Source organism: Brassica napus, chromosome C5 (genome assembly GCF_020379485.1).
Source record: "Brassica napus cultivar Da-Ae chromosome C5, Da-Ae, whole genome shotgun sequence".
Taxonomy (NCBI): Eukaryota; Viridiplantae; Streptophyta; class Magnoliopsida; order Brassicales; family Brassicaceae; genus Brassica; species Brassica napus.
In genome coordinates, this window is record NC_063448.1 from 27,221,731 (window position 1) to 27,239,541 (window position 17,811).

The 17,811-nt window shown below is 41.5% G+C and overlaps 2 protein-coding genes across 3 annotated transcripts; both read left to right on the forward strand.

Moving 5' to 3' along the window:
• Window positions 1-771: 771 nt before the first annotated feature.
• LOC106376919 lies at window positions 772-4,452 on the forward strand. Its single transcript, XM_013817051.3, has 9 exons — window positions 772-1,198; window positions 1,370-2,158; window positions 2,238-2,444; window positions 2,525-2,614; window positions 2,692-2,799; window positions 2,880-3,113; window positions 3,201-3,551; window positions 3,630-3,941; window positions 4,016-4,452. The coding sequence occupies exons 2-9, from the start codon at window positions 1,382-1,384 to the stop codon at window positions 4,301-4,303; spliced, it is 2,367 nt and encodes a 788-aa protein (XP_013672505.1). The 5' UTR covers window positions 772-1,198; window positions 1,370-1,381; the 3' UTR covers window positions 4,304-4,452.
• A 242-nt stretch (window positions 4,453-4,694) lies between these two features.
• LOC106411994 lies at window positions 4,695-8,970 on the forward strand. 2 transcript variants are annotated; one of them, XM_048756603.1, is made up of 7 exons: window positions 4,695-5,191; window positions 5,283-6,909; window positions 6,993-7,263; window positions 7,369-7,618; window positions 7,721-8,008; window positions 8,084-8,189; window positions 8,259-8,970. In XM_048756603.1, the coding sequence occupies exons 1-7, from the start codon at window positions 5,163-5,165 to the stop codon at window positions 8,868-8,870; spliced, it is 3,183 nt and encodes a 1,060-aa protein (XP_048612560.1). In that variant the 5' UTR covers window positions 4,695-5,162; the 3' UTR covers window positions 8,871-8,970. The 2 variants fall into 2 exon arrangements, with proteins under 2 accessions (XP_048612560.1, XP_013708319.1); XM_013852865.3 differs by having other exon boundaries at window positions 6,993-7,618.
• Window positions 8,971-17,811: the final 8,841 nt, after the last annotated feature.

The window sequence follows — 17,811 nt, forward strand, 5'->3', positions numbered from 1 at the left end:
CGATCGATTAGTAGAAGAAACAGCGGGTAACGAACTTCTGTCTTTCATGGACGCCTTCTCAGGTTACAATCAAATTATGATGAACCCTGACGATCGCGAGACGACTGCGTTCATTACCGATCGCGGAACCTATTGCTACAGGGTAATGCCCTTCGGCCTCAACGCTGGCGCAACTTACCAACGACTCGTGAACAGTATGTTCTTCAAACAACTCGGTAAAACGATGGAGGTTTATATCGACGACATGCTCGTCAAATCCCTCCAAGCAAAGGATCACGTATCACATCTCGAGGAATGTTTCACGCAGTTAAATTCCCATAACATGAAGCTCAACCCGACAAAATGCAGGTTTGCCGTGGCATCAGGGGAATTCCTCGGCTACCTAGTCACATTCCGCGGCATCGAAGCTAATCCAAAACAGATCAACGCGCTGATCGAGATGGCTTCACCGAAGAATAAGCGGGAAGTCCAAAGGCTGATCGGTAGGGTCGCGGCACTTAACCAATTTATTTCACGATCAACGGACAAGTGCCTGCCCTTCTACGATGTCTTACGAGGAAATAAAAAATTCGAACGGTCGGAAGAATGCGAAAACGCTTTCCAACAGCTGAAGCGGTATTTAGCTTCCCCTCCAGTCCTCGCAAAACCCGTGGAGGGCGAACCTTTGTTCTTGTACATCACTGTGTCGGCAACAGCTGTGAGCGGCGTCCTGATCAGGGAAGAACACGGCGAACAGAAACCTATTTTCTATATAAGCAAAACCTCACTACAGGAAATAAGGGTTTTAATAGCAATGTAATATAGCGGAAAAGAAGTTTGTGCTATTGTATGTTTGTGGCTAGAAATATAATAGCGTTTCTTTAAGTAAAAAGCTATTATATCTGGAGCGGCAAAATGAAATTTGCAAGCGCGCATGTTTTTGGGATTTTGATCTTTAGATTATAGCACTGAGAAAGAATAATCGTTATGGTATCCTCGACCGCTTATTTTTTTATTAAAACCCGCGAATGATAAATTTTGTGGGAAATATATCTTTGACCAAAGCAAAGAATATTTAGTACTTTTTCATTAAAACAAAAGAATATCGTCTCTGCATTTTCTCTCCCAAAGTGTTCTTCGTGAGACCCCTTCGGAATCATCGATCTCTGTCTTCTTTGTCTTCATCGATCTCTGTCTTCTTTGTCTTCTTCGATCTCAGGTTTGTCTTCTTTGATCTCTGTCTTCTTTAACTTGCATGCATCATGATAATAATCGATTGCTTATTATCTCAATAGATATGTATCGATCGTCTTCCATTTTTACAATCTACAATCATGAAAATTAATCGATTGCTTATTATCTCAATAGATCTCAAAAATGATTTTTTTAGGAACAAATTAACATGGGGCCGAAGACACGAGGAGGAATGGTTAGAAGAAGCAGACGTTCCCAAGGTCTGGAAGCAGAAACAGAGTTCATTGAGATAACCAGAAAGAGTACGAAAATGCGTAAGTTAAATAAGGGAAAAGAAGTTGCTATTGAAGAAGAAAACATTGAGATAAGGCAAGAAAGTGCTGACGAAGTCCCGACAAAGGTTTCTGAAGATGTTAATGAGGCGGATGGTGATGGTGATGGTGATGATCCACATGTGGAAATTGAAGTTGAGAATGTCATTGCTGAAGAACAGTCTCAGTCTGAGAATGGAGTTACTGAAGAACCTTCTCAGCCGAGAGAAGCTGACATGGAAGCTGAAAATGGAGTTACTCAAGAACCTTCTCAGCCGAGAGAAGCTGACATGGAACCTGAGAATGGATTTACTCAAGAACCTTCTCAGTCGAGAGAAGCTGACATGGAACCTGAGAATGGAGTTACTCAAGAACCTTCTCAGCCGAGAGAAGCTGACATTGAAACTGAGAATGGCATTTCAGGAGCAGAAGCATCGCCATCTGATGGAAAACAAAAGAAGAAAAGAGGACCCACAAAGATGCGTAAAGTGGCCAAGGATCATCAAGAGAAGGTTTCTGTGTCATTCACTGAGCTTGGCGAACATGTAGGTCCTGGATCAGTGACACTTTCATCGTTCCTTGGACCCCTTGTACGCGAACATGTGACTGTACTTCTTGATGATTGGAGGAATCTTGATAAGCAGACAAAGGACACATTATGGGAGGAAATTCAGGTATATATATGCCCTTAAGTCTATTGTATAATGTCTTTGTAAGGATTATAATGTGTGGCATTTGCATACATTACTGCAGGCGAGGTTTGATTTGAAAGAAGAGTGGCAAAAAGATTCAGTCTTCAAACAGATGGGCTGTTTGTGGAGATCTGGAAAGTCAAGGCTTGTATCACAACTGCGAAATGCAAAAAGCTCCACAGAGAGAGCAGCACTGAAACCAAGCAACATTCGATCTGTTCAGGTTTGGAGCGCTTGGGTTAAGAGTAGGACTTCGTCTGTGTTCAAGGTGAAATATACAGAGCATTTGGTTTTTAAGTGTTTACTTCGGAGATTTGATTGATCAAATTTGATTTAATAATATTGTAGGCAAAGAGTGAAAAGTACAGAGCACTAAGGAGAGCTCAGATTCCTCACACCACTAGTCGTAGAGGAATGAATCGTCTAGCTTGTGAAATGGTAAGTAACAGTATGTAATTATATTATATCTGAAGATAGAACAAACTGATAAGTAAAACAATATATCACTCTTGTAGAAAAAAAAGAGTGAAGACCCTAAGAAGATTAGCCGGAGCAAGGTCTGGATAGCAGGACACACTCACTCTGATGGTAGACCTGTTAGACCTGAGTTTGCTGAAACCATTGTAAGGTTTCATTGTCTGATTAATTAAGTTACTCTTTTTGGTATTGAAAAGGACCATAACTTATATTGTGTTTGTCTCAGGAAAAAATAATTTCACTTGATAGTCAAATGGACTCCACATCCAGTGTTAATATAAAAGAAGATGCTGTTAGTCAAGTGTTGGGAGTAGACAAACCTGGACGAGTCAGAGGGTTGGGAAGAGGGATTACTGCTACGAAACTAGCATTCTTGTCAGCTAGAGACTCCAAACTTGCCGACTTGGAAAGCGAGATTAAAGACTTGAAGATTCTGGTCCGTGACTTAGCTGGAAATAAGGTGAATTTTCTTTAGTTTTAACTGGTTATATAATGTAGAATTTCCTTGATTGATATAAAATCAATGATTCATTTTATGTTTTTACAGAAAAACAATGATGATTGTGTTTCTCCATCTGAGGCTAGTTATGTATACAAAGAAGGAACTAGAGTTCAACTACTTGATTGGTGTGAGTCAAAAGATGTTGTTGTCGCTGAAGGAGAATTCTGCTCTGCTGAAGGTACATACAAGATTGGTCGTATTCCGATTGGTCCTAACGCCGCGGCGGTTGTTGTAAAGTCGGTATCAAACCCGAAGGCATCTGTTTGGAGGCCAACTACGGATGTGCGTAATCTTCAGGAAGCAGCGGGATGCAAAATTCCATGGCCAATTGATAAACTGATACTAGATAGTGCATCGAACAACCATCCAGTTTCCTCGGATGTGTTAAGATCAAAGGTCATTCCATTAGCACGTATACTTACGTTTGTATTATAAAATTCAACATGATACTAACCATATGCATTGTCAATATAGAATACTACCGTAGATGATCTTGAAAGGTGCAAGATCTACGATTGGGTTAAGGGCGTCGAGGTAATCGCTGAAGGTTTTATGGGTTCGACTGACCCATATGAGATGGTGAACAATGTTCCTTTGGGTCCGAATGCTGTAGTTATGAGAGTTGCTAAGGTGATTAATGGGAAAGCTTTTCTATGGAGGCCAACAAGTGACATGACAACAATGAGTGATGCTGTTAATGAAAAGATCGCATGGCCGCTCCATAATGTATCAGTAATTAAAGTTCCTGAAGATGAAGGGGAAGCTAGTGTCAGAAGGCCTTCATTGGTAAATTTACAAACTTCTCTCTTTTACAAACTTATTTAGATGTAGTTGGTGTGATGTATTTGTTGTGCTTGTAGAGTCCAAGTGGCAGCACTAGTTCCACCCGTTCAGGTGGTAAAAAGAAGTGCATCTTGTTGGACCACAACAACTCAGGACGGAAAGTCGCAGAAGGCAGAGTAAGTAGTACTGATCCATTGTGTTTAGTCCATCACGTCCCGTTAGGTCCCAATGCAAGTCGGGTCTGGGTTGAAGTGGCCTTGATTGAAGATGCATCTCTATGGAGACCAAACTCTTTTCTGGAAGACATATCAGATGCTGTGGGCAGCACAGTGGCTTGGCCAAATGATAAGATTCTGTATGTTTAAATGTACTCGATCGAGTATTCTCAAAGACATATTTATGGATCGGAGTATGCTTGTTTTGTTTTAAGACATATTTTGCTTGTTTGGTTGTAAGACATATTTTGTTTGGTTGTTAAGACATATTTCTAATAAGATTATGTAGGCTTGGCATATATATAAATTATAAAAATAAGTGGTCCTTTAAAATTTTTAAAAAATAAGTGTTTCAAAATAATTTATACAATTTAAGTGTTCCATTAAAATTTTTACAAATAAATTGTTCATAAAAATTTATACAATTTAGATTTTAGGGTTTATTTAGGGATTCAACCCTATTGTAACAAATTTATACCCTATCATCATATAGGGATTCAAATTTAGGGATTCAACCCTATTGTAACAAATTTATACAATTTAGATGAAACAAATTTAGATTTTAGGGTTTATTTAGGGATTCAACCCTATATAACACATAAGGATTCAACCCTATCATCATCTATTCTCCATATAGAGAAATCATTTTATACTTATTTCAAACATATAATATTTTTGTTAAAAAAAATTAATAATAAAATTTATTAAAATTTAAATTTTGTTTATAACATAATTTCCCATCATTTTCATGCATTTTTCGTAATTTAAAAATAAATTAATATAGAATTGTACATAAACCAATAAGAAGGAATGGTGGGGATAGATGACGTGCCTTCATAGAAGCCGTAGGATCTGATTTTTTAATCTTTCAATCTCCGTCTTTCCATCGGAGATCTGTTCATTCTCCTTCTGCGATTACTCAAATCTAGGTTTAGTTCCTTTTGCTGACGCCTCCTTTTCGAAAATCGAAGGTTTCAGTCGATTTCCCTCGAAGTTATATTGTTCTGATATGGAAAAAGCATGGGTTTGGCTTCCAAGGTAGTAATCTTTTCGACATTTTAATTCATGACGAATTCTTCTTCTGTTCCAAATTTTTTGTTCTGATTCTGTTCCTTATATATATATATAGGGCTAGCCTCGAATATTTCGAAGGAGCAACAGGCTTTGTTACTGCATCAGCGAGGAGGTTAGGAGATCCGACAGAAATATTATGTCCCTGTACTCACTGCAGAAACCTTTCCCATCAAGTTTTAGACAAAGTAACGGAGCATCTTGTGATTAGGGGTATGGATAAGAAGTATATGAGGAGTTCTTGTTGGAGTCTTCATGGTGAGAGAAGGTCTGATATGAATGATAGTGTCCCTCAATCAGAAACAGAGGCTTATGGTTTGCTAAGGACGGCTTATTTTGATAGTGGTGAACCTGATGAACCGCCTTCTGATGACACTGGAGGAGAGCCTGTACATGGTGAACCTGATGAAGACTCGGAGTTTAGGAAGAAGTTGAGAGATGCTGAAACTCCATTGTACTTGACATGTAGCAAGCACACCAAAGTTTCTGCGATCATGGCCCTTTACCGCATCAAAGTAAAGAGTGGAATGTCAGAGGCTTACTTTGATCAGCTACTGTCGGCATTACATGACATGCTACCAGAAGGTAATGTACTACCAAAGTCGACTGATTCGATTAAGAAGTTCTTGAAGATTTTTGGGTTTGGCTACGAAATGATTCATGCGTGCAAGAACGATTGTATTCTCTATAGGAAGCAATATGAGGAGTTGGAAACCTGCCCAAGATGTAGTGCTTCTAGATGGGAAATTGATAAGCACAGTAATGAAGAAAAGAAAGGAATTCCTGCAAAGGTCCTACGGTATTTTCCGATCAAAGACAGATTCAAGAGGATGTTTAGATCAGCAAGGATGGCTGAGGATTTGCGATGGCATGCCAACAATGCCACTGAAGATGGTATAATGCGACATCCTGTTGACTCGTTATCTTGGGCTCAAGTGAATAATAAGTGGCCAGAGTTTGCTAGTGAAGCAAGAAACCTTCGACTCGGCCTGTCAACAGATGGTATGAACCCTTTCTCTATCCAGAACACAAAGTATAGTACTTGGCCAGTGTTGTTAGTCAATTACAACTTGCCACCAACTCTGTGTATGAAGGCTGAGAACGTCATGTTGACTATGTTGATCCCTGGACCGACGGCTCCGAGCAACAACATTGATGTTTATCTAGAGCCACTGGTTGAAGACTTACAAGAATTGTGGAGTGAGGGGATTCAGGTATACGACTCATTCCTGAAAGAGAAGTTCACACTAAAAGCTATGTTGTTGTGGACTATAAGCGACTACCCGGCTCTAGGTAGTTTGGCAGGTTGTAAAGTTAAAGGGAAACAAGCATGCAATGTTTGTGGAAAGGATACACCAAATAGGTGGCTCAAGTTTAGTCGCAAGTATGTGTATTTGGGGAATAGGAAGCGACTAAGCCCTGGACATCACTACAGACGCAGGAAAGGATGGTTTGATAATACAGTGGAGAAGGGGACTGCAAACAGGATTCAAACCGGTGCAGAAATATTTGCAACACTAAAGAACTTCAGGAATGACTTTGGAAGATCTTTAGCAAAGAAAAAAAAAAGGAAGAGAAATGTTGTCTCAGAAGATGAGGTGGCTGAAGACGAAGAAAATGATGAAACGAGTGATCAATGGAGGTGGAAGAAACGATCAATATTCTTCGATTTACCGTACTGGAAGGTATTATAGCTATTGTTAGACTGAGATACGATTGTCACATTTTGTTTATCCATTAACTGATCATTCTGTTTTCAATGTGTTAGGATTTGCCGGTGCGTCACAACATCGACGTCATGCACGTGGAAAAGAACTTGTCTGATGCATTATTATCAACGCTGATGCAGAGTGCTAAGTCAAAAGATGGCCTCAAAGCGAGACAGGACTTAGAAGATATTGGAATCCGGAAAAACTTGCACACACAGGTACGGGGAAAGAGATTCTACTTGCCTCCAGCAACTTATTGGCTCAGTAAGGAAGAGAAAAAGATATTTTGTCAAAGGTTGTCTGCGTTTAGAGGCCCTGACGGCTACTGCGGTAATATTGCAAATGTTGTTTCAATTAACCCTCCTATGATTGGAAGTCTTAAATCCCATGATCATCATGTACTAATCCAAAATCTGTTACCTGCTGCGTTACGAGGGTTGCTTCCAAGAGGACCAAGAGTGGCAGTAACTCGAGTATGTAACTACTTCAACAGATTGTGTCAGCGTGCTATTGACGCGGAGAAGCTGATAACTTTGGAAAATGAGTTTGTGGAGACAATGTGCCAACTCGAGCGGTTCTTTCCTCCATCGCTCTTCGATATCATGTTCCACCTTCCTTTACACCTAGCAAGAGAGGCACGTTTGGGAGGTCCTGTGCACTTTCGTTGGATGTATCCGTTTGAGAGGTTTGTTTTCATTTTGTTCGCGTAATGTAAATTGTTTATATCCTGAACTGTTTTTCCGATCAACTGAGGTTTGTAACTATTGCTATATTGTTTGAGCTGTAGATACATGAAAACACTCAAGGCATATGTAAAGAATTTTGCTAGGCCAGAAGCATGTATGGCTGAGGGGTACTTAGCTGGAGAATGCATAGCCTTTTGTTTAGAGTTCCTAAAGAATTCTGTACCCGTTGAAGAAGTACTTAACCGTAATGAAGATATTCAGTCTGATGGAATGGTTCTTGAAGGTCGACCACTGCAAAAGGGAACAGAGCTTATTCTTTCAGAGAAAGATAGAGACATAGCACATCGATATGTTTTGATGAATATGGCTATTATGGATCCCTATGTTGAGTAAGTTCTACTGTCCCTCTCAAATTCAGATTTTTTTATCAGTCTGATAACTCTCTACTTTGTTATGAGAACCAGGAAGCACTTACAAGAACTGCAAGATAATGATGTTCGATTAGCAACAAATGAAACTTTGTTATGGAAGCATCACACCCAACAATTTGCTGAATGGGTGAAGAATAAGGTTTGTACAACTTCACTATCTGTTCACTTTTCTATTCACATAGCTCACACAGTTTTACATCCTTGTTAGATACCTTCTAACTCAAAGGAGCATTCTACGAAGCTGAGGTGGTTGGCCTTTGGACCAAGGTTTACTGCTCATACCAATAAAGGTTTTGTCATTAACGGGAACCGATTTCACATACAATCCGTTAAGCGAAAGACTCAGAATAGTGGAGTCACTTACGAAGCTTTCAGCATGTGTAGATCTTCTGCAAGAGATACAAGACATACAGCCGATATGGTCACATATTATGGAGTGATAACAGAGATCATTCTTCTCGATTACCACATGTTCAGCGTTCCTTTATTCAAGTGTAATTGGGCGAACAGAGGCTACGGTGTTAAGGAAGAAGATGGTTTCACCCTTGTCAATCTTCATGTCAACCAAACGCCATATTTACAAGATCCATACATTCTACCATCACAAGCAAAACAGGTATTTTACTCTAGAGAAGATGAAGAATCGCCTTGGTATGTTGTTATGAGAGCACCACCGAGAGGATATCATGAACTCGAGACAGAGGAAGACGTTGTCGGAGCACCATTACTCGCACAGGAATTTGATGATACAGAGCAATTGTCTGATGATGAAAGTTTTTGTGTTAGAGATGATTGTGATGGAATTATAGTTGCTGATTGATTTTTTTTGCATGGAAAATTTGTGAGAATTGAATATATTTTTTATTTTCGAATATTTTAATTTTCTTCGAATTTTAATTAGAATTAATTTTTATTTTACATTTTTTGATTCTCTATTATTTTAAAAATCAAAATATTAAATAAAATTTGTTATAAACAAAATGAAACAATTGCATATAAAAAAATGCAATGAAATGTTCAAATATTGCTATTGATAGAAGACGACAATAGTAATTACAAATCGCTATATTTAATTTTAAAAAATGCTATAGTTAAAAAGTTATAATATCATTTTGGCGACGCTATAATACAAATTTACAATTGCATAACAAGAACCGCTATTAATAATAAAATATCAATAGCACAACAAAAATCCGCTATGAAATGTACGAGACCTATTATCGCGGGCGATATTGGAGCGCTTTCTACAACGCTATGGTAGCGTCTTATAGCGCTTTAGCGGTGCCATCAAAACCCTTATTTCCTGTAGTGCCTTCCTGGATGTCGAATCTAGGTACCCGCTAATGGAAAAATTAGCATGCGCGGTCGTAACATCGGCCCGAAAACTAAGACCATATTTCCAATTCCACACGATCGTCATCCTCACGACTTTTCCCCTACGGACGATTCTGCATAGCCCGAGTCAGTCGGGCCGATTGGCCAAATGGGCGGTCGAATTGAGCGAGTACGATATCGAGTACCGACCGAGAACAAGCGGAAAATCACAAGTGCTTGCAGACTTCTTGGTCGAACTACCGACAGGGACCATAACCAACGAGGAACCAAATTCCACCTGGCTTCTCCACGTCGACGGATCCTCATCCAAGCAGGGATCAGACATCGGAATTCGCCTCACATCTTCGACGAGCGAGATCTTAGAGCAATCATCCAGGCTGGAATTCCACGCCTCAAACAACGAGGCCGAATACGAAGCACTCATCGCAGGGCTGCGTTTGGCTCACGGCTTGAAGATACGAAACATCCACGCTTACTGCGACTCCCAGTTAGTGGCAAGTCAGTTCAGCGGAGAGTATGAAGCCAGGGACGAACGGATGGATGCGTACCTCAAACTGATCCAAAATCTAGCTCAAGAGTTTGACTGTTTTGCCCTTATGCAAATTCCCCATTCCGAAAACGTCCAGGCAGATGCTCTCGCGGCCTTAGCATCAAGTTCTGGCCCAGGACTTAAAAGAGTAATTCCGGTCGAGTTGAACGAACATCCGAGCATCGGACCACCAATCGTCGTCAACCTCATAGAAGGTCAAGATGACGAGGAAGAAGAAGTTACGATACAACCGCAATCGGAGCAATCTGATTACTGCTGCGATACCCCATGGCTGCAGACAATTCGAGACTACATTATCAACGGACACCTGCCCACCGAGAAATGGGCAGCCCGCAAAGTCCGAACACAGGCCACGCGCTACGTAACAGTGGACGACGAAATTTACAAATGGAGATTCTCCAGACCACTCATGACGTGCCTGGAAGGGGAAAAAGGAAGAAAAGTGATGGAGAAAGTACATTCTGGGTCCTACGGGAACCATTCCGGTGGAAGATCACTGGCATTGAAAATCAAACACCGTGGATACTACTGGCCGACGATGATCGAAGATTGCGAGATGTTCGCACGAAATGCGAAAAATGCCAGAGGCATGCTCCAACCATCCGACAACCAGCCGAAGTTCTCTCCTCCATCACATCGCCATATCCCTTTATGCGTTGGGCCATGGATATCGTCAGACCCCTTCATAATTCAAAGCAAAAGCGTTTCCTTTTAGTCCTCACCGATTTCTTTTCAAAATGGGTAGAGGCAGATTCGTACGCGAGTATAAAGGATGTCCAAGTCGAAAGTTTCGTATGGAGAAACATCATCTGTAGGCATGGAGTTCCTTATCAGATCGTAACCGATAACGGATCTCAGTTTATCTCCACCCGGTTCGAGGCGTTCTGCGAAAAATGGAAGATACGACTTAACAAGTCGACGCCCAGGTATCCGCAGTGTAACGGACAAGCTGAAACGATTAATAAAACCATTCTCGACGGACTGAAGAAACGCTTAGAGGCCAAAAAAGGCAGGTGGGCCGACGAACTAGAGGGAGTCCTCTGGTCCCACCGTACCACCCCGAGGCGAGCAACGGGAGAAACCCTTTTCGCTCTGGTGTACGGAACGGAATGCATGATTCCCGCAGAAGTAGAGTTCCCCGGTGTTCGAAGAAGATTACTTCCCGAACGAGAGGAGCTCAATAACGCCATGCTCCTGGATGATCTCGATCTCATTAACGAGCGCCGAGATCGAGCGCTCATCCGAACCCAAAATTACCAACACGCAGCCGCAAAGTATTGTAATTCCAACGTACGGAATCACAGATTTAATCAAGGAGATCTGGTCCTTTGCAAAGTCTTCCAAAACACCGCTGAACGAAACGCGGGAAAACTTGGAGCAAACTGGGAAGAACCCTATAAAATCGAAAAAGTCGTCCGACCGGGCTCCTACGAAATAGCCAACATGCAAGGCATAAAAATTCCAAGGACCTGGAACGCGATGCATCTCAAAAAATACTATCACTAAACAAACCAACTCGCAATGACCGAACTACGAGACAGCTTGATCTCCATAAGGAGTACGTAGGCAGTTTGGCGAAAGGCAAATTCAGCTGTCCCCCCCTCATTAAAAAGGGGGGGGGAGTGCATACGTATACTCGTATACTCTCAAATTCAAAAATATCCGACCACGCCTTCGATGTTTCCGACATATCTTAACCAAGCAAATTATTTTTTATCCGCAAAACAATTTCGATATTCGGAAATAAATCAGCCGTTAGGGAGAAACAGCCTTTGGCATCGCGAGACGTCGCAAGAGATGCCTCGAGAGTTACTTCTTCCGAACGACGAAAACGGACACTCCGTCAAAAAATGATGAACATTTTAACACATATTTTGTGCAAAAACTCCAAACGACGGCATCTGCCGCCAAGTCCGGTGCTGATCACATCGAACTCTCGAACGTCCTAAACAGATATAGCCATCTCACGAAGATGACTCCCATAAATCCGACACAAGGATAATAGTGCTATAAAAGAAACCCGAAATTTTGGTCCAGCACTTCCGGTTGGCTTAAAAATTGTCTCCGGAGAGATGCTCGATTCATATCTAACAAGTCATGTAAGCCGAGAACCTATCGCGGACTTTAAATCGATACGAATCAGGTTAAAATCACGACAGATAAATCGATAGCCGGCTAGTCACCGCATAAAATCTTAAAACCGAAAGTAAACCTAGATCTTGCCCTAAACCCAACGCACTGGTCTCTAACATCTCATGGCATGATATTCAAAAGATACGAGATCCCAAAACCATGCCTCTATGTTTATATTCGACATCTTCAGATATCCCGCGAAGTTTATATCTCGCGTAAAAACTCTCGAAACGGATCTCGAACAAAACATTTCACATCGAAGAAGGATATGAGACGACAACTCATCACCCTCCTTCCACGCCATACATAAACTTATGAAAAATGCAACTTGATCATCTTATCATAAAAAGAAAGCCGCAGAGCGGCAGGGATTCAAAACCACATACGGCCAGTCCCAAAATATGAAATAAGGCCATTTAAGGCCGAAACATCAAACAAAAAAAAAAATCTCTCGCAAGAGATCTAACCAAAGTCATCCTCAGAACTCACGCTCCCTCTTCACCCGTCACTTCGTCCAAGCCTGGAGCCGCATCACCTCCGCTTTCTCCGAGCACCGGATCTTTCCCCTCTGAGCCTTCTGAACACGTCGGAAGAAAGCACGCAGATTTCAGGTCAGCAAGGATGAGATCGAAATCTCCATCCACGACTGCCAAATCTCTCTTGCAGCCGGACAGTCGGGCCTCTTCGGCCTCTAAGGTCGGAGGAGTCTCACTCTAGAACGACTGAACCACGGCCACCCCGCCCTCAATCGTCGCCAAGGCTAAGTCCCTGTTTCGGATGCACTCGAGGGAGCCCAGAAAGGCAGAGATCTTCGCCAAGCGAGCCTGAAACTCAGAACGAAGAGCGTTCGTGGCCTCTCGGATCCCGCGGCTAGCTAATCCTGCATTGCCCTCGATCTGACGCTGGAGCCGACATACCCCCAAAGATTTGGCCTTCCTGGCTTTCTTCTCCTTAAGCAGTGAACTCGCCGTCTTCCCGAGGTCCCTCTCGAGCTCCCCTATCGCGACCTCGAGTTTCGACACTTTCACGGAGTGAGAATCCTTGACAGCCGTCAGCATGGCCTCGGTGTCAGACCATCTACCCTGCAGCTCCAACAACTCCCTGGCAAGATGACTGGTCTCAGAACCGCACTCGCTGATCATCCCATCGATCAACGACATGAACTGCGAAACGAGAAGAAAGTTAGGGATTTTTTGTCTTTTAGAAAAATATATAACAATCAAGAGATTAAGTGAGCGACAAACCTTTCCGCGAAGCCCCAACGCTATGCTCGAGCCTCCTTACTGCGAAGATTCCCCGTCACCGCCCTTGGTAAACTTCCTCTTCTGGCCCTTAGGCTGAGCAACCGGAACAACACTAGGAGCGCGCAGCGCTAGAACGATCTCTTTCCTGGCCGGAGGAGGAGGCATAGAGTCAGCAGCCCTCTCCTTATCCTCGACGAGAATCGGAGTCGTGGACGATCCGGCAGGTAGAGCCAATGCATCCGGAACGCCCAAGCCTGCGTGAGTTCCTGCATCTCGCGGAGTTACGACCTCGGTCCCGTGACCCGGAGCAATGGCCAGTGCAGAAGAAGATGGGAACTCGGCGCCAGCTCGAACCTGTTCCTTCTCGGCTTGGCGACGAACTAGTCTCTCTCGAAAGGAGAGATGATCAGCAACGCAAGCCGGCGCTTCGACCGAAGAAGTCGGAATCAGAGCCGGAGAGGTGGCCTCGCCCATCTCAACATCGGAACTTCTCTTGTCACCGTGGGAAGAAGACATGCTGAAGGCAAAAGATTTGGAGCTAGAGAAGTTTTGGAGGTTTGATGAAGGGAAGGTGTGAAGCAAATGAATGACAAGAGCTCACTACTTATAGAAGTATGGGCTCGGAATTTTATATTTTTAATATATACTTTCTCGAGAATTTTCTTCCGCGGAGTTTAAAGTAAACTTCGTCCAATACGCCTAACATTGCCAAAATCGTCAAACCGCGCGCTAGAGTCTCGACTCTAACGAGCTGGCGGGCTAACTGTTGGGGTCAAAACCGGTTACAACGAAGTTAACATTCAAAACGTCCGAAGAAGAAAATGAGAACTTTCTTCGACAAATACTTTTTCGAAATAGATTCTTTCTTACGAAAAGCTTTGCGGAGGAAACACGAGACATCAGACAAGAGCTAGCGACCAAGCGTCCGTTCCGCTCGGTCGCTACGTAGCAATCGAGCTCTTCCAAAACGTCGATACGACATTAGTCCATGCATTCTCGTCTACCCTTCGATGTTATCTCCCGAAGACCGTAGCGAACCCATTTCATGTTTCCCGCCATTCTAAGTCATCGATCAAACTTTACGGTAAAAACCGCGGAAAGTTCGTTCTTTATCGAAAGAAGCCGTAATAAACGCTTCGAGTCAGAAGACGGCCCAAAGGGACCTAAGACATGACTCGAGGCCCAACTTACGATTTCTTAACCAACAGCCCGTAAGCCGCATGACGGTTTACGCTTGGTTCGGAAGGAAAGATAAATGTCAAGTTTCCGCGGATAAATACGAAATTTTGAAGATAATTACAAAGTTCGGAAAAAATGGAATATCTCCATTTTTATGCTATGACGGCTTAAGGGCAGAAGAGGAAAAGCGTAAACCGGCATAGGAGCCAGTATATAAGGAGTCCTAGGCGAGAGGCATGAAAAGAGACTTTTTTCGAAGCAAATTTAGCACTTAGAGCGATTTAGGCATATTTCCGTTTTTGTTATTTCGAGCTGCGACTCAATTAGGTTTAGCCATCTTAGGGTTGCTAGAACTAGGAATCTCGCCGACAGCTCTCGAGCCCAGGCTTATACCTTGTTGTAACGCTCAAACACGGATTCAGAATAAGATCTATTTTCCTCTCTTTTACAATTTTTGTACTTTGTCGTTGATATCTCGTGTTCTGATTGCTTAGCGTGTGGTATTAACAGATCTCCGGGACCTCTGGGAAATTAGAGTTTTCCTAGTTTCCTAATTTAAACGGAAATCGACAGTGCGAATTTCGGTTCCCACAGACCGGAGGTCCAAACTCACAGAAGAGGTTCTGAAAAGAACGGGAATGATGGTTAGTGAAAACACTGAAGCTATACTGGAAGCATCGGTCCAACAAGACAGGGAGAGCAGTCGAAACTCATTGCATTTAATACAATGTGTTGTCTCTGAGATCCTGCTAATGCACAAGGACGACACAGTTAGGAAGATTTTATCACCATTATTTAAGTCAGAGGTCGATTTGATTCTGCACAACATTATCACATTGCAGGTTGATCATTTTATTTTATCTTCGAACTCAACATTATATATATTGCAAATCCATGTTGCTGATTGAGTCTTTACCTCTTCTTGAAGTCCTCGAGCTTGACTGTAGAAGGAAAACATATGATGAAAAATGCAGGAGAGCAACTTAGGACTCTGCATCCAATAGCTTAGTAAGCTGTACAACTGTGTCAGTAGAATGATTTGTGCTCTCAGGTTGCGTAAAAAGAGACTTTTCTTTGCTTGTTTGGGAAATCCCCAAGTTTAGTGACTGATATCACTCAAATTACTCTAAGAGTGAATTATTCTCTCAAATAAGAGGTTCGAATGTAGTACTTAGGGATCAAATCCACATAGACTCTAGGATTACACAATAGATTTATAGTCCCTGAATTAAAGCTAGATTAATAGGTTAATAGGTTTTAAAGCAGTAAATGAATGGGTGAGCAAGGTAACTGCTCGTTTGGTTTGATTTGAGGTTGTTAACAGTTGGGGAATATAGCTAGATTTAGGTATATTCTCATATATGATAAGTAAATAACTTAATTTGGATTTTTAGGGGTTTATTGATATTAATTGTTCTCGAATTCAAACTCAGATATAATTAATTAGATTATCTAATATGGATCTCGGATTTCAACTTCCGTATGTTAATCGCGAGAAAGTGTCGATCGATGATTCGTAAAGAATATCGATCGATACACCTTTCAAAATATCGATCGACTGAACTATCGTTGCGTCAATCGATGCTTCTTCCAGAAAGCTTTACAGACATGTTTGATTAATATTCTCTAACTTACTAGACCAACTCTCGTATGTATCTAGTCAGTTAGATCATGCTAGTTATTTTTAGGTATTGAGTCAAGCAATGGGTTTCTCAATTAATCTTAAGATCTAAGTTTAAAGGGTGATCAATCCTAAACTTAGCTTTAAAAACAACTAGATGAAGAACTAAATTTTAAAACACCTAGCAATAGTTTAAGTTATTAATTCATTTATCAACCTATTGAGAAACCTAAATTTACAGTAAGACTACTCAGACAAATTCATAAAGCCCATAGTTATGATGGTCTGAATAATACTTAAATAACTGAATAACAAAGAGTAAGCAGTAGAGTTAAATGAAAGCAAGGGAGTTCAAGATCTTCTCTGTTTTGTAGTTCAAATCTATCTCTCCAATCCTAAGCTTCCTCTCCCTCCAATGGTAGTTTGTTGCTTCTCTCCAAACTAGGTCTAAAAGGTCTTTAGGCAAGTTTGCCTCTAAAATAATACAAAACCCTAATAATATATCCTAACAGACGGCCAGAGACTTAAAATGTAATTATTGGAACTTTTGTGAAACTTGCAATCTTCTAATTCCATGGGTGGCTTCGCCGTCGATCGATGATACAAGTCTTTCATCGATCGATTGTGCTTGGTAATCGTCGGTCGATATTCTGACAAATAATCGACTCTCTCTGTTTCCAACAAAGCTCTCAAAAAGTCTCAAAATTGCTCCAAATACATCAGTTTTCTCAAGTAAGTGCCTGAACCTGTAATTACTCTAAATAGACTTCAGACTTACTCTTTTGCTTGAGCTTGTCCTCAAGCAAAACATACTAGAGCGGTCTCTCTGAGAGAGGTTTGAAAACATCGGGGACTCACAGAGTTAAAACTTAGAATCATCACTTCTATAATGTTGCTAACCGCATCAATGAAATCATAACTTTAGAAACACATCATACATTATCCTAGTATAGCAACCAAATTCACCTAGCCAACAACTCAACAGATCCTATCTGACATTCCCCTCTACTAACCTCATTTCTTGCATAAACAAAAGTGTAGACTAAATGTTGAGAGTATCGATCATAGGACACATAGACTCTCACCCTAGCAGGTATCTGAGTAAACAAGTAGTCTTATTCTGGTTTCTTTTCTCCCTATATCTCTCTTCTCTGAATCCTTTTATCTCAAATCCAATGAATAATGATGCTGATGCAGTCCATCTTATTCATCTTCTTTTCGATTTTTTTTTTTAGCAAAGTGTAGGCGAATAGTGGGTTCATTGGTAATGTACCTACCCCTCGCTTCCAACGATGTGTGATCATTCCATTAGAGAAGAATAATGGGGTCGCATGAGACACTCCTACCCCTCTAAACCGCATGAAATCATTTCAATCCTCTTTTTTTTTTATGCCGAAGAGAGGAGAGAAAGAAATAAAAAGTTTACAGACTTATACCTTTCAGACCTGAAAGAGGAATCCGATCCAACGTATACCAAGCCCCAAGACAAGCAGTTTAGTCAGGTTAGGTTGGAGGTCAGTATTGGTTCCTTCAAACATTCTCAGCAAGTGTTGTCATAGTTGACAGGTTGATCCACTTTAGTATCTATAGTGCTTTCTGTAGTCAGTTAGTCTAAGAGTGGCGCTATAGAGTGGTTAGATAATAAGTAAAAACTTTAAAAAGTTTATTATCCTCTTCTTGACTCGATAAAACATTTTTC

Bases quoted from the DNA above. Each gene is read 5' to 3' on its own strand.
- LOC106376919 (XM_013817051.3), top strand. From the start codon at position 1,382: ATGGGGCCGAAGACACGAGGAGGAATGGTTAGAAGAAGCAGACGTTCC. The intron at 2,800-2,879 runs GTAAGGTTTCAT...TGTTTGTCTCAG, and splicing joins CTGAGTTTGCTGAAACCATT to GAAAAAATAATTTCACTTGA. The intron at 3,942-4,015 runs GTAAATTTACAA...TTGTGCTTGTAG, and splicing joins GTGTCAGAAGGCCTTCATTG to AGTCCAAGTGGCAGCACTAG.
- LOC106411994 (XM_013852865.3), top strand. From the start codon at position 5,163: ATGGAAAAAGCATGGGTTTGGCTTCCAAG. The intron at 7,619-7,720 runs GTTTGTTTTCAT...TTTGAGCTGTAG, and splicing joins TGGATGTATCCGTTTGAGAG to ATACATGAAAACACTCAAGG. The intron at 8,009-8,083 runs GTAAGTTCTACT...TATGAGAACCAG, and splicing joins ATTATGGATCCCTATGTTGA to GAAGCACTTACAAGAACTGC.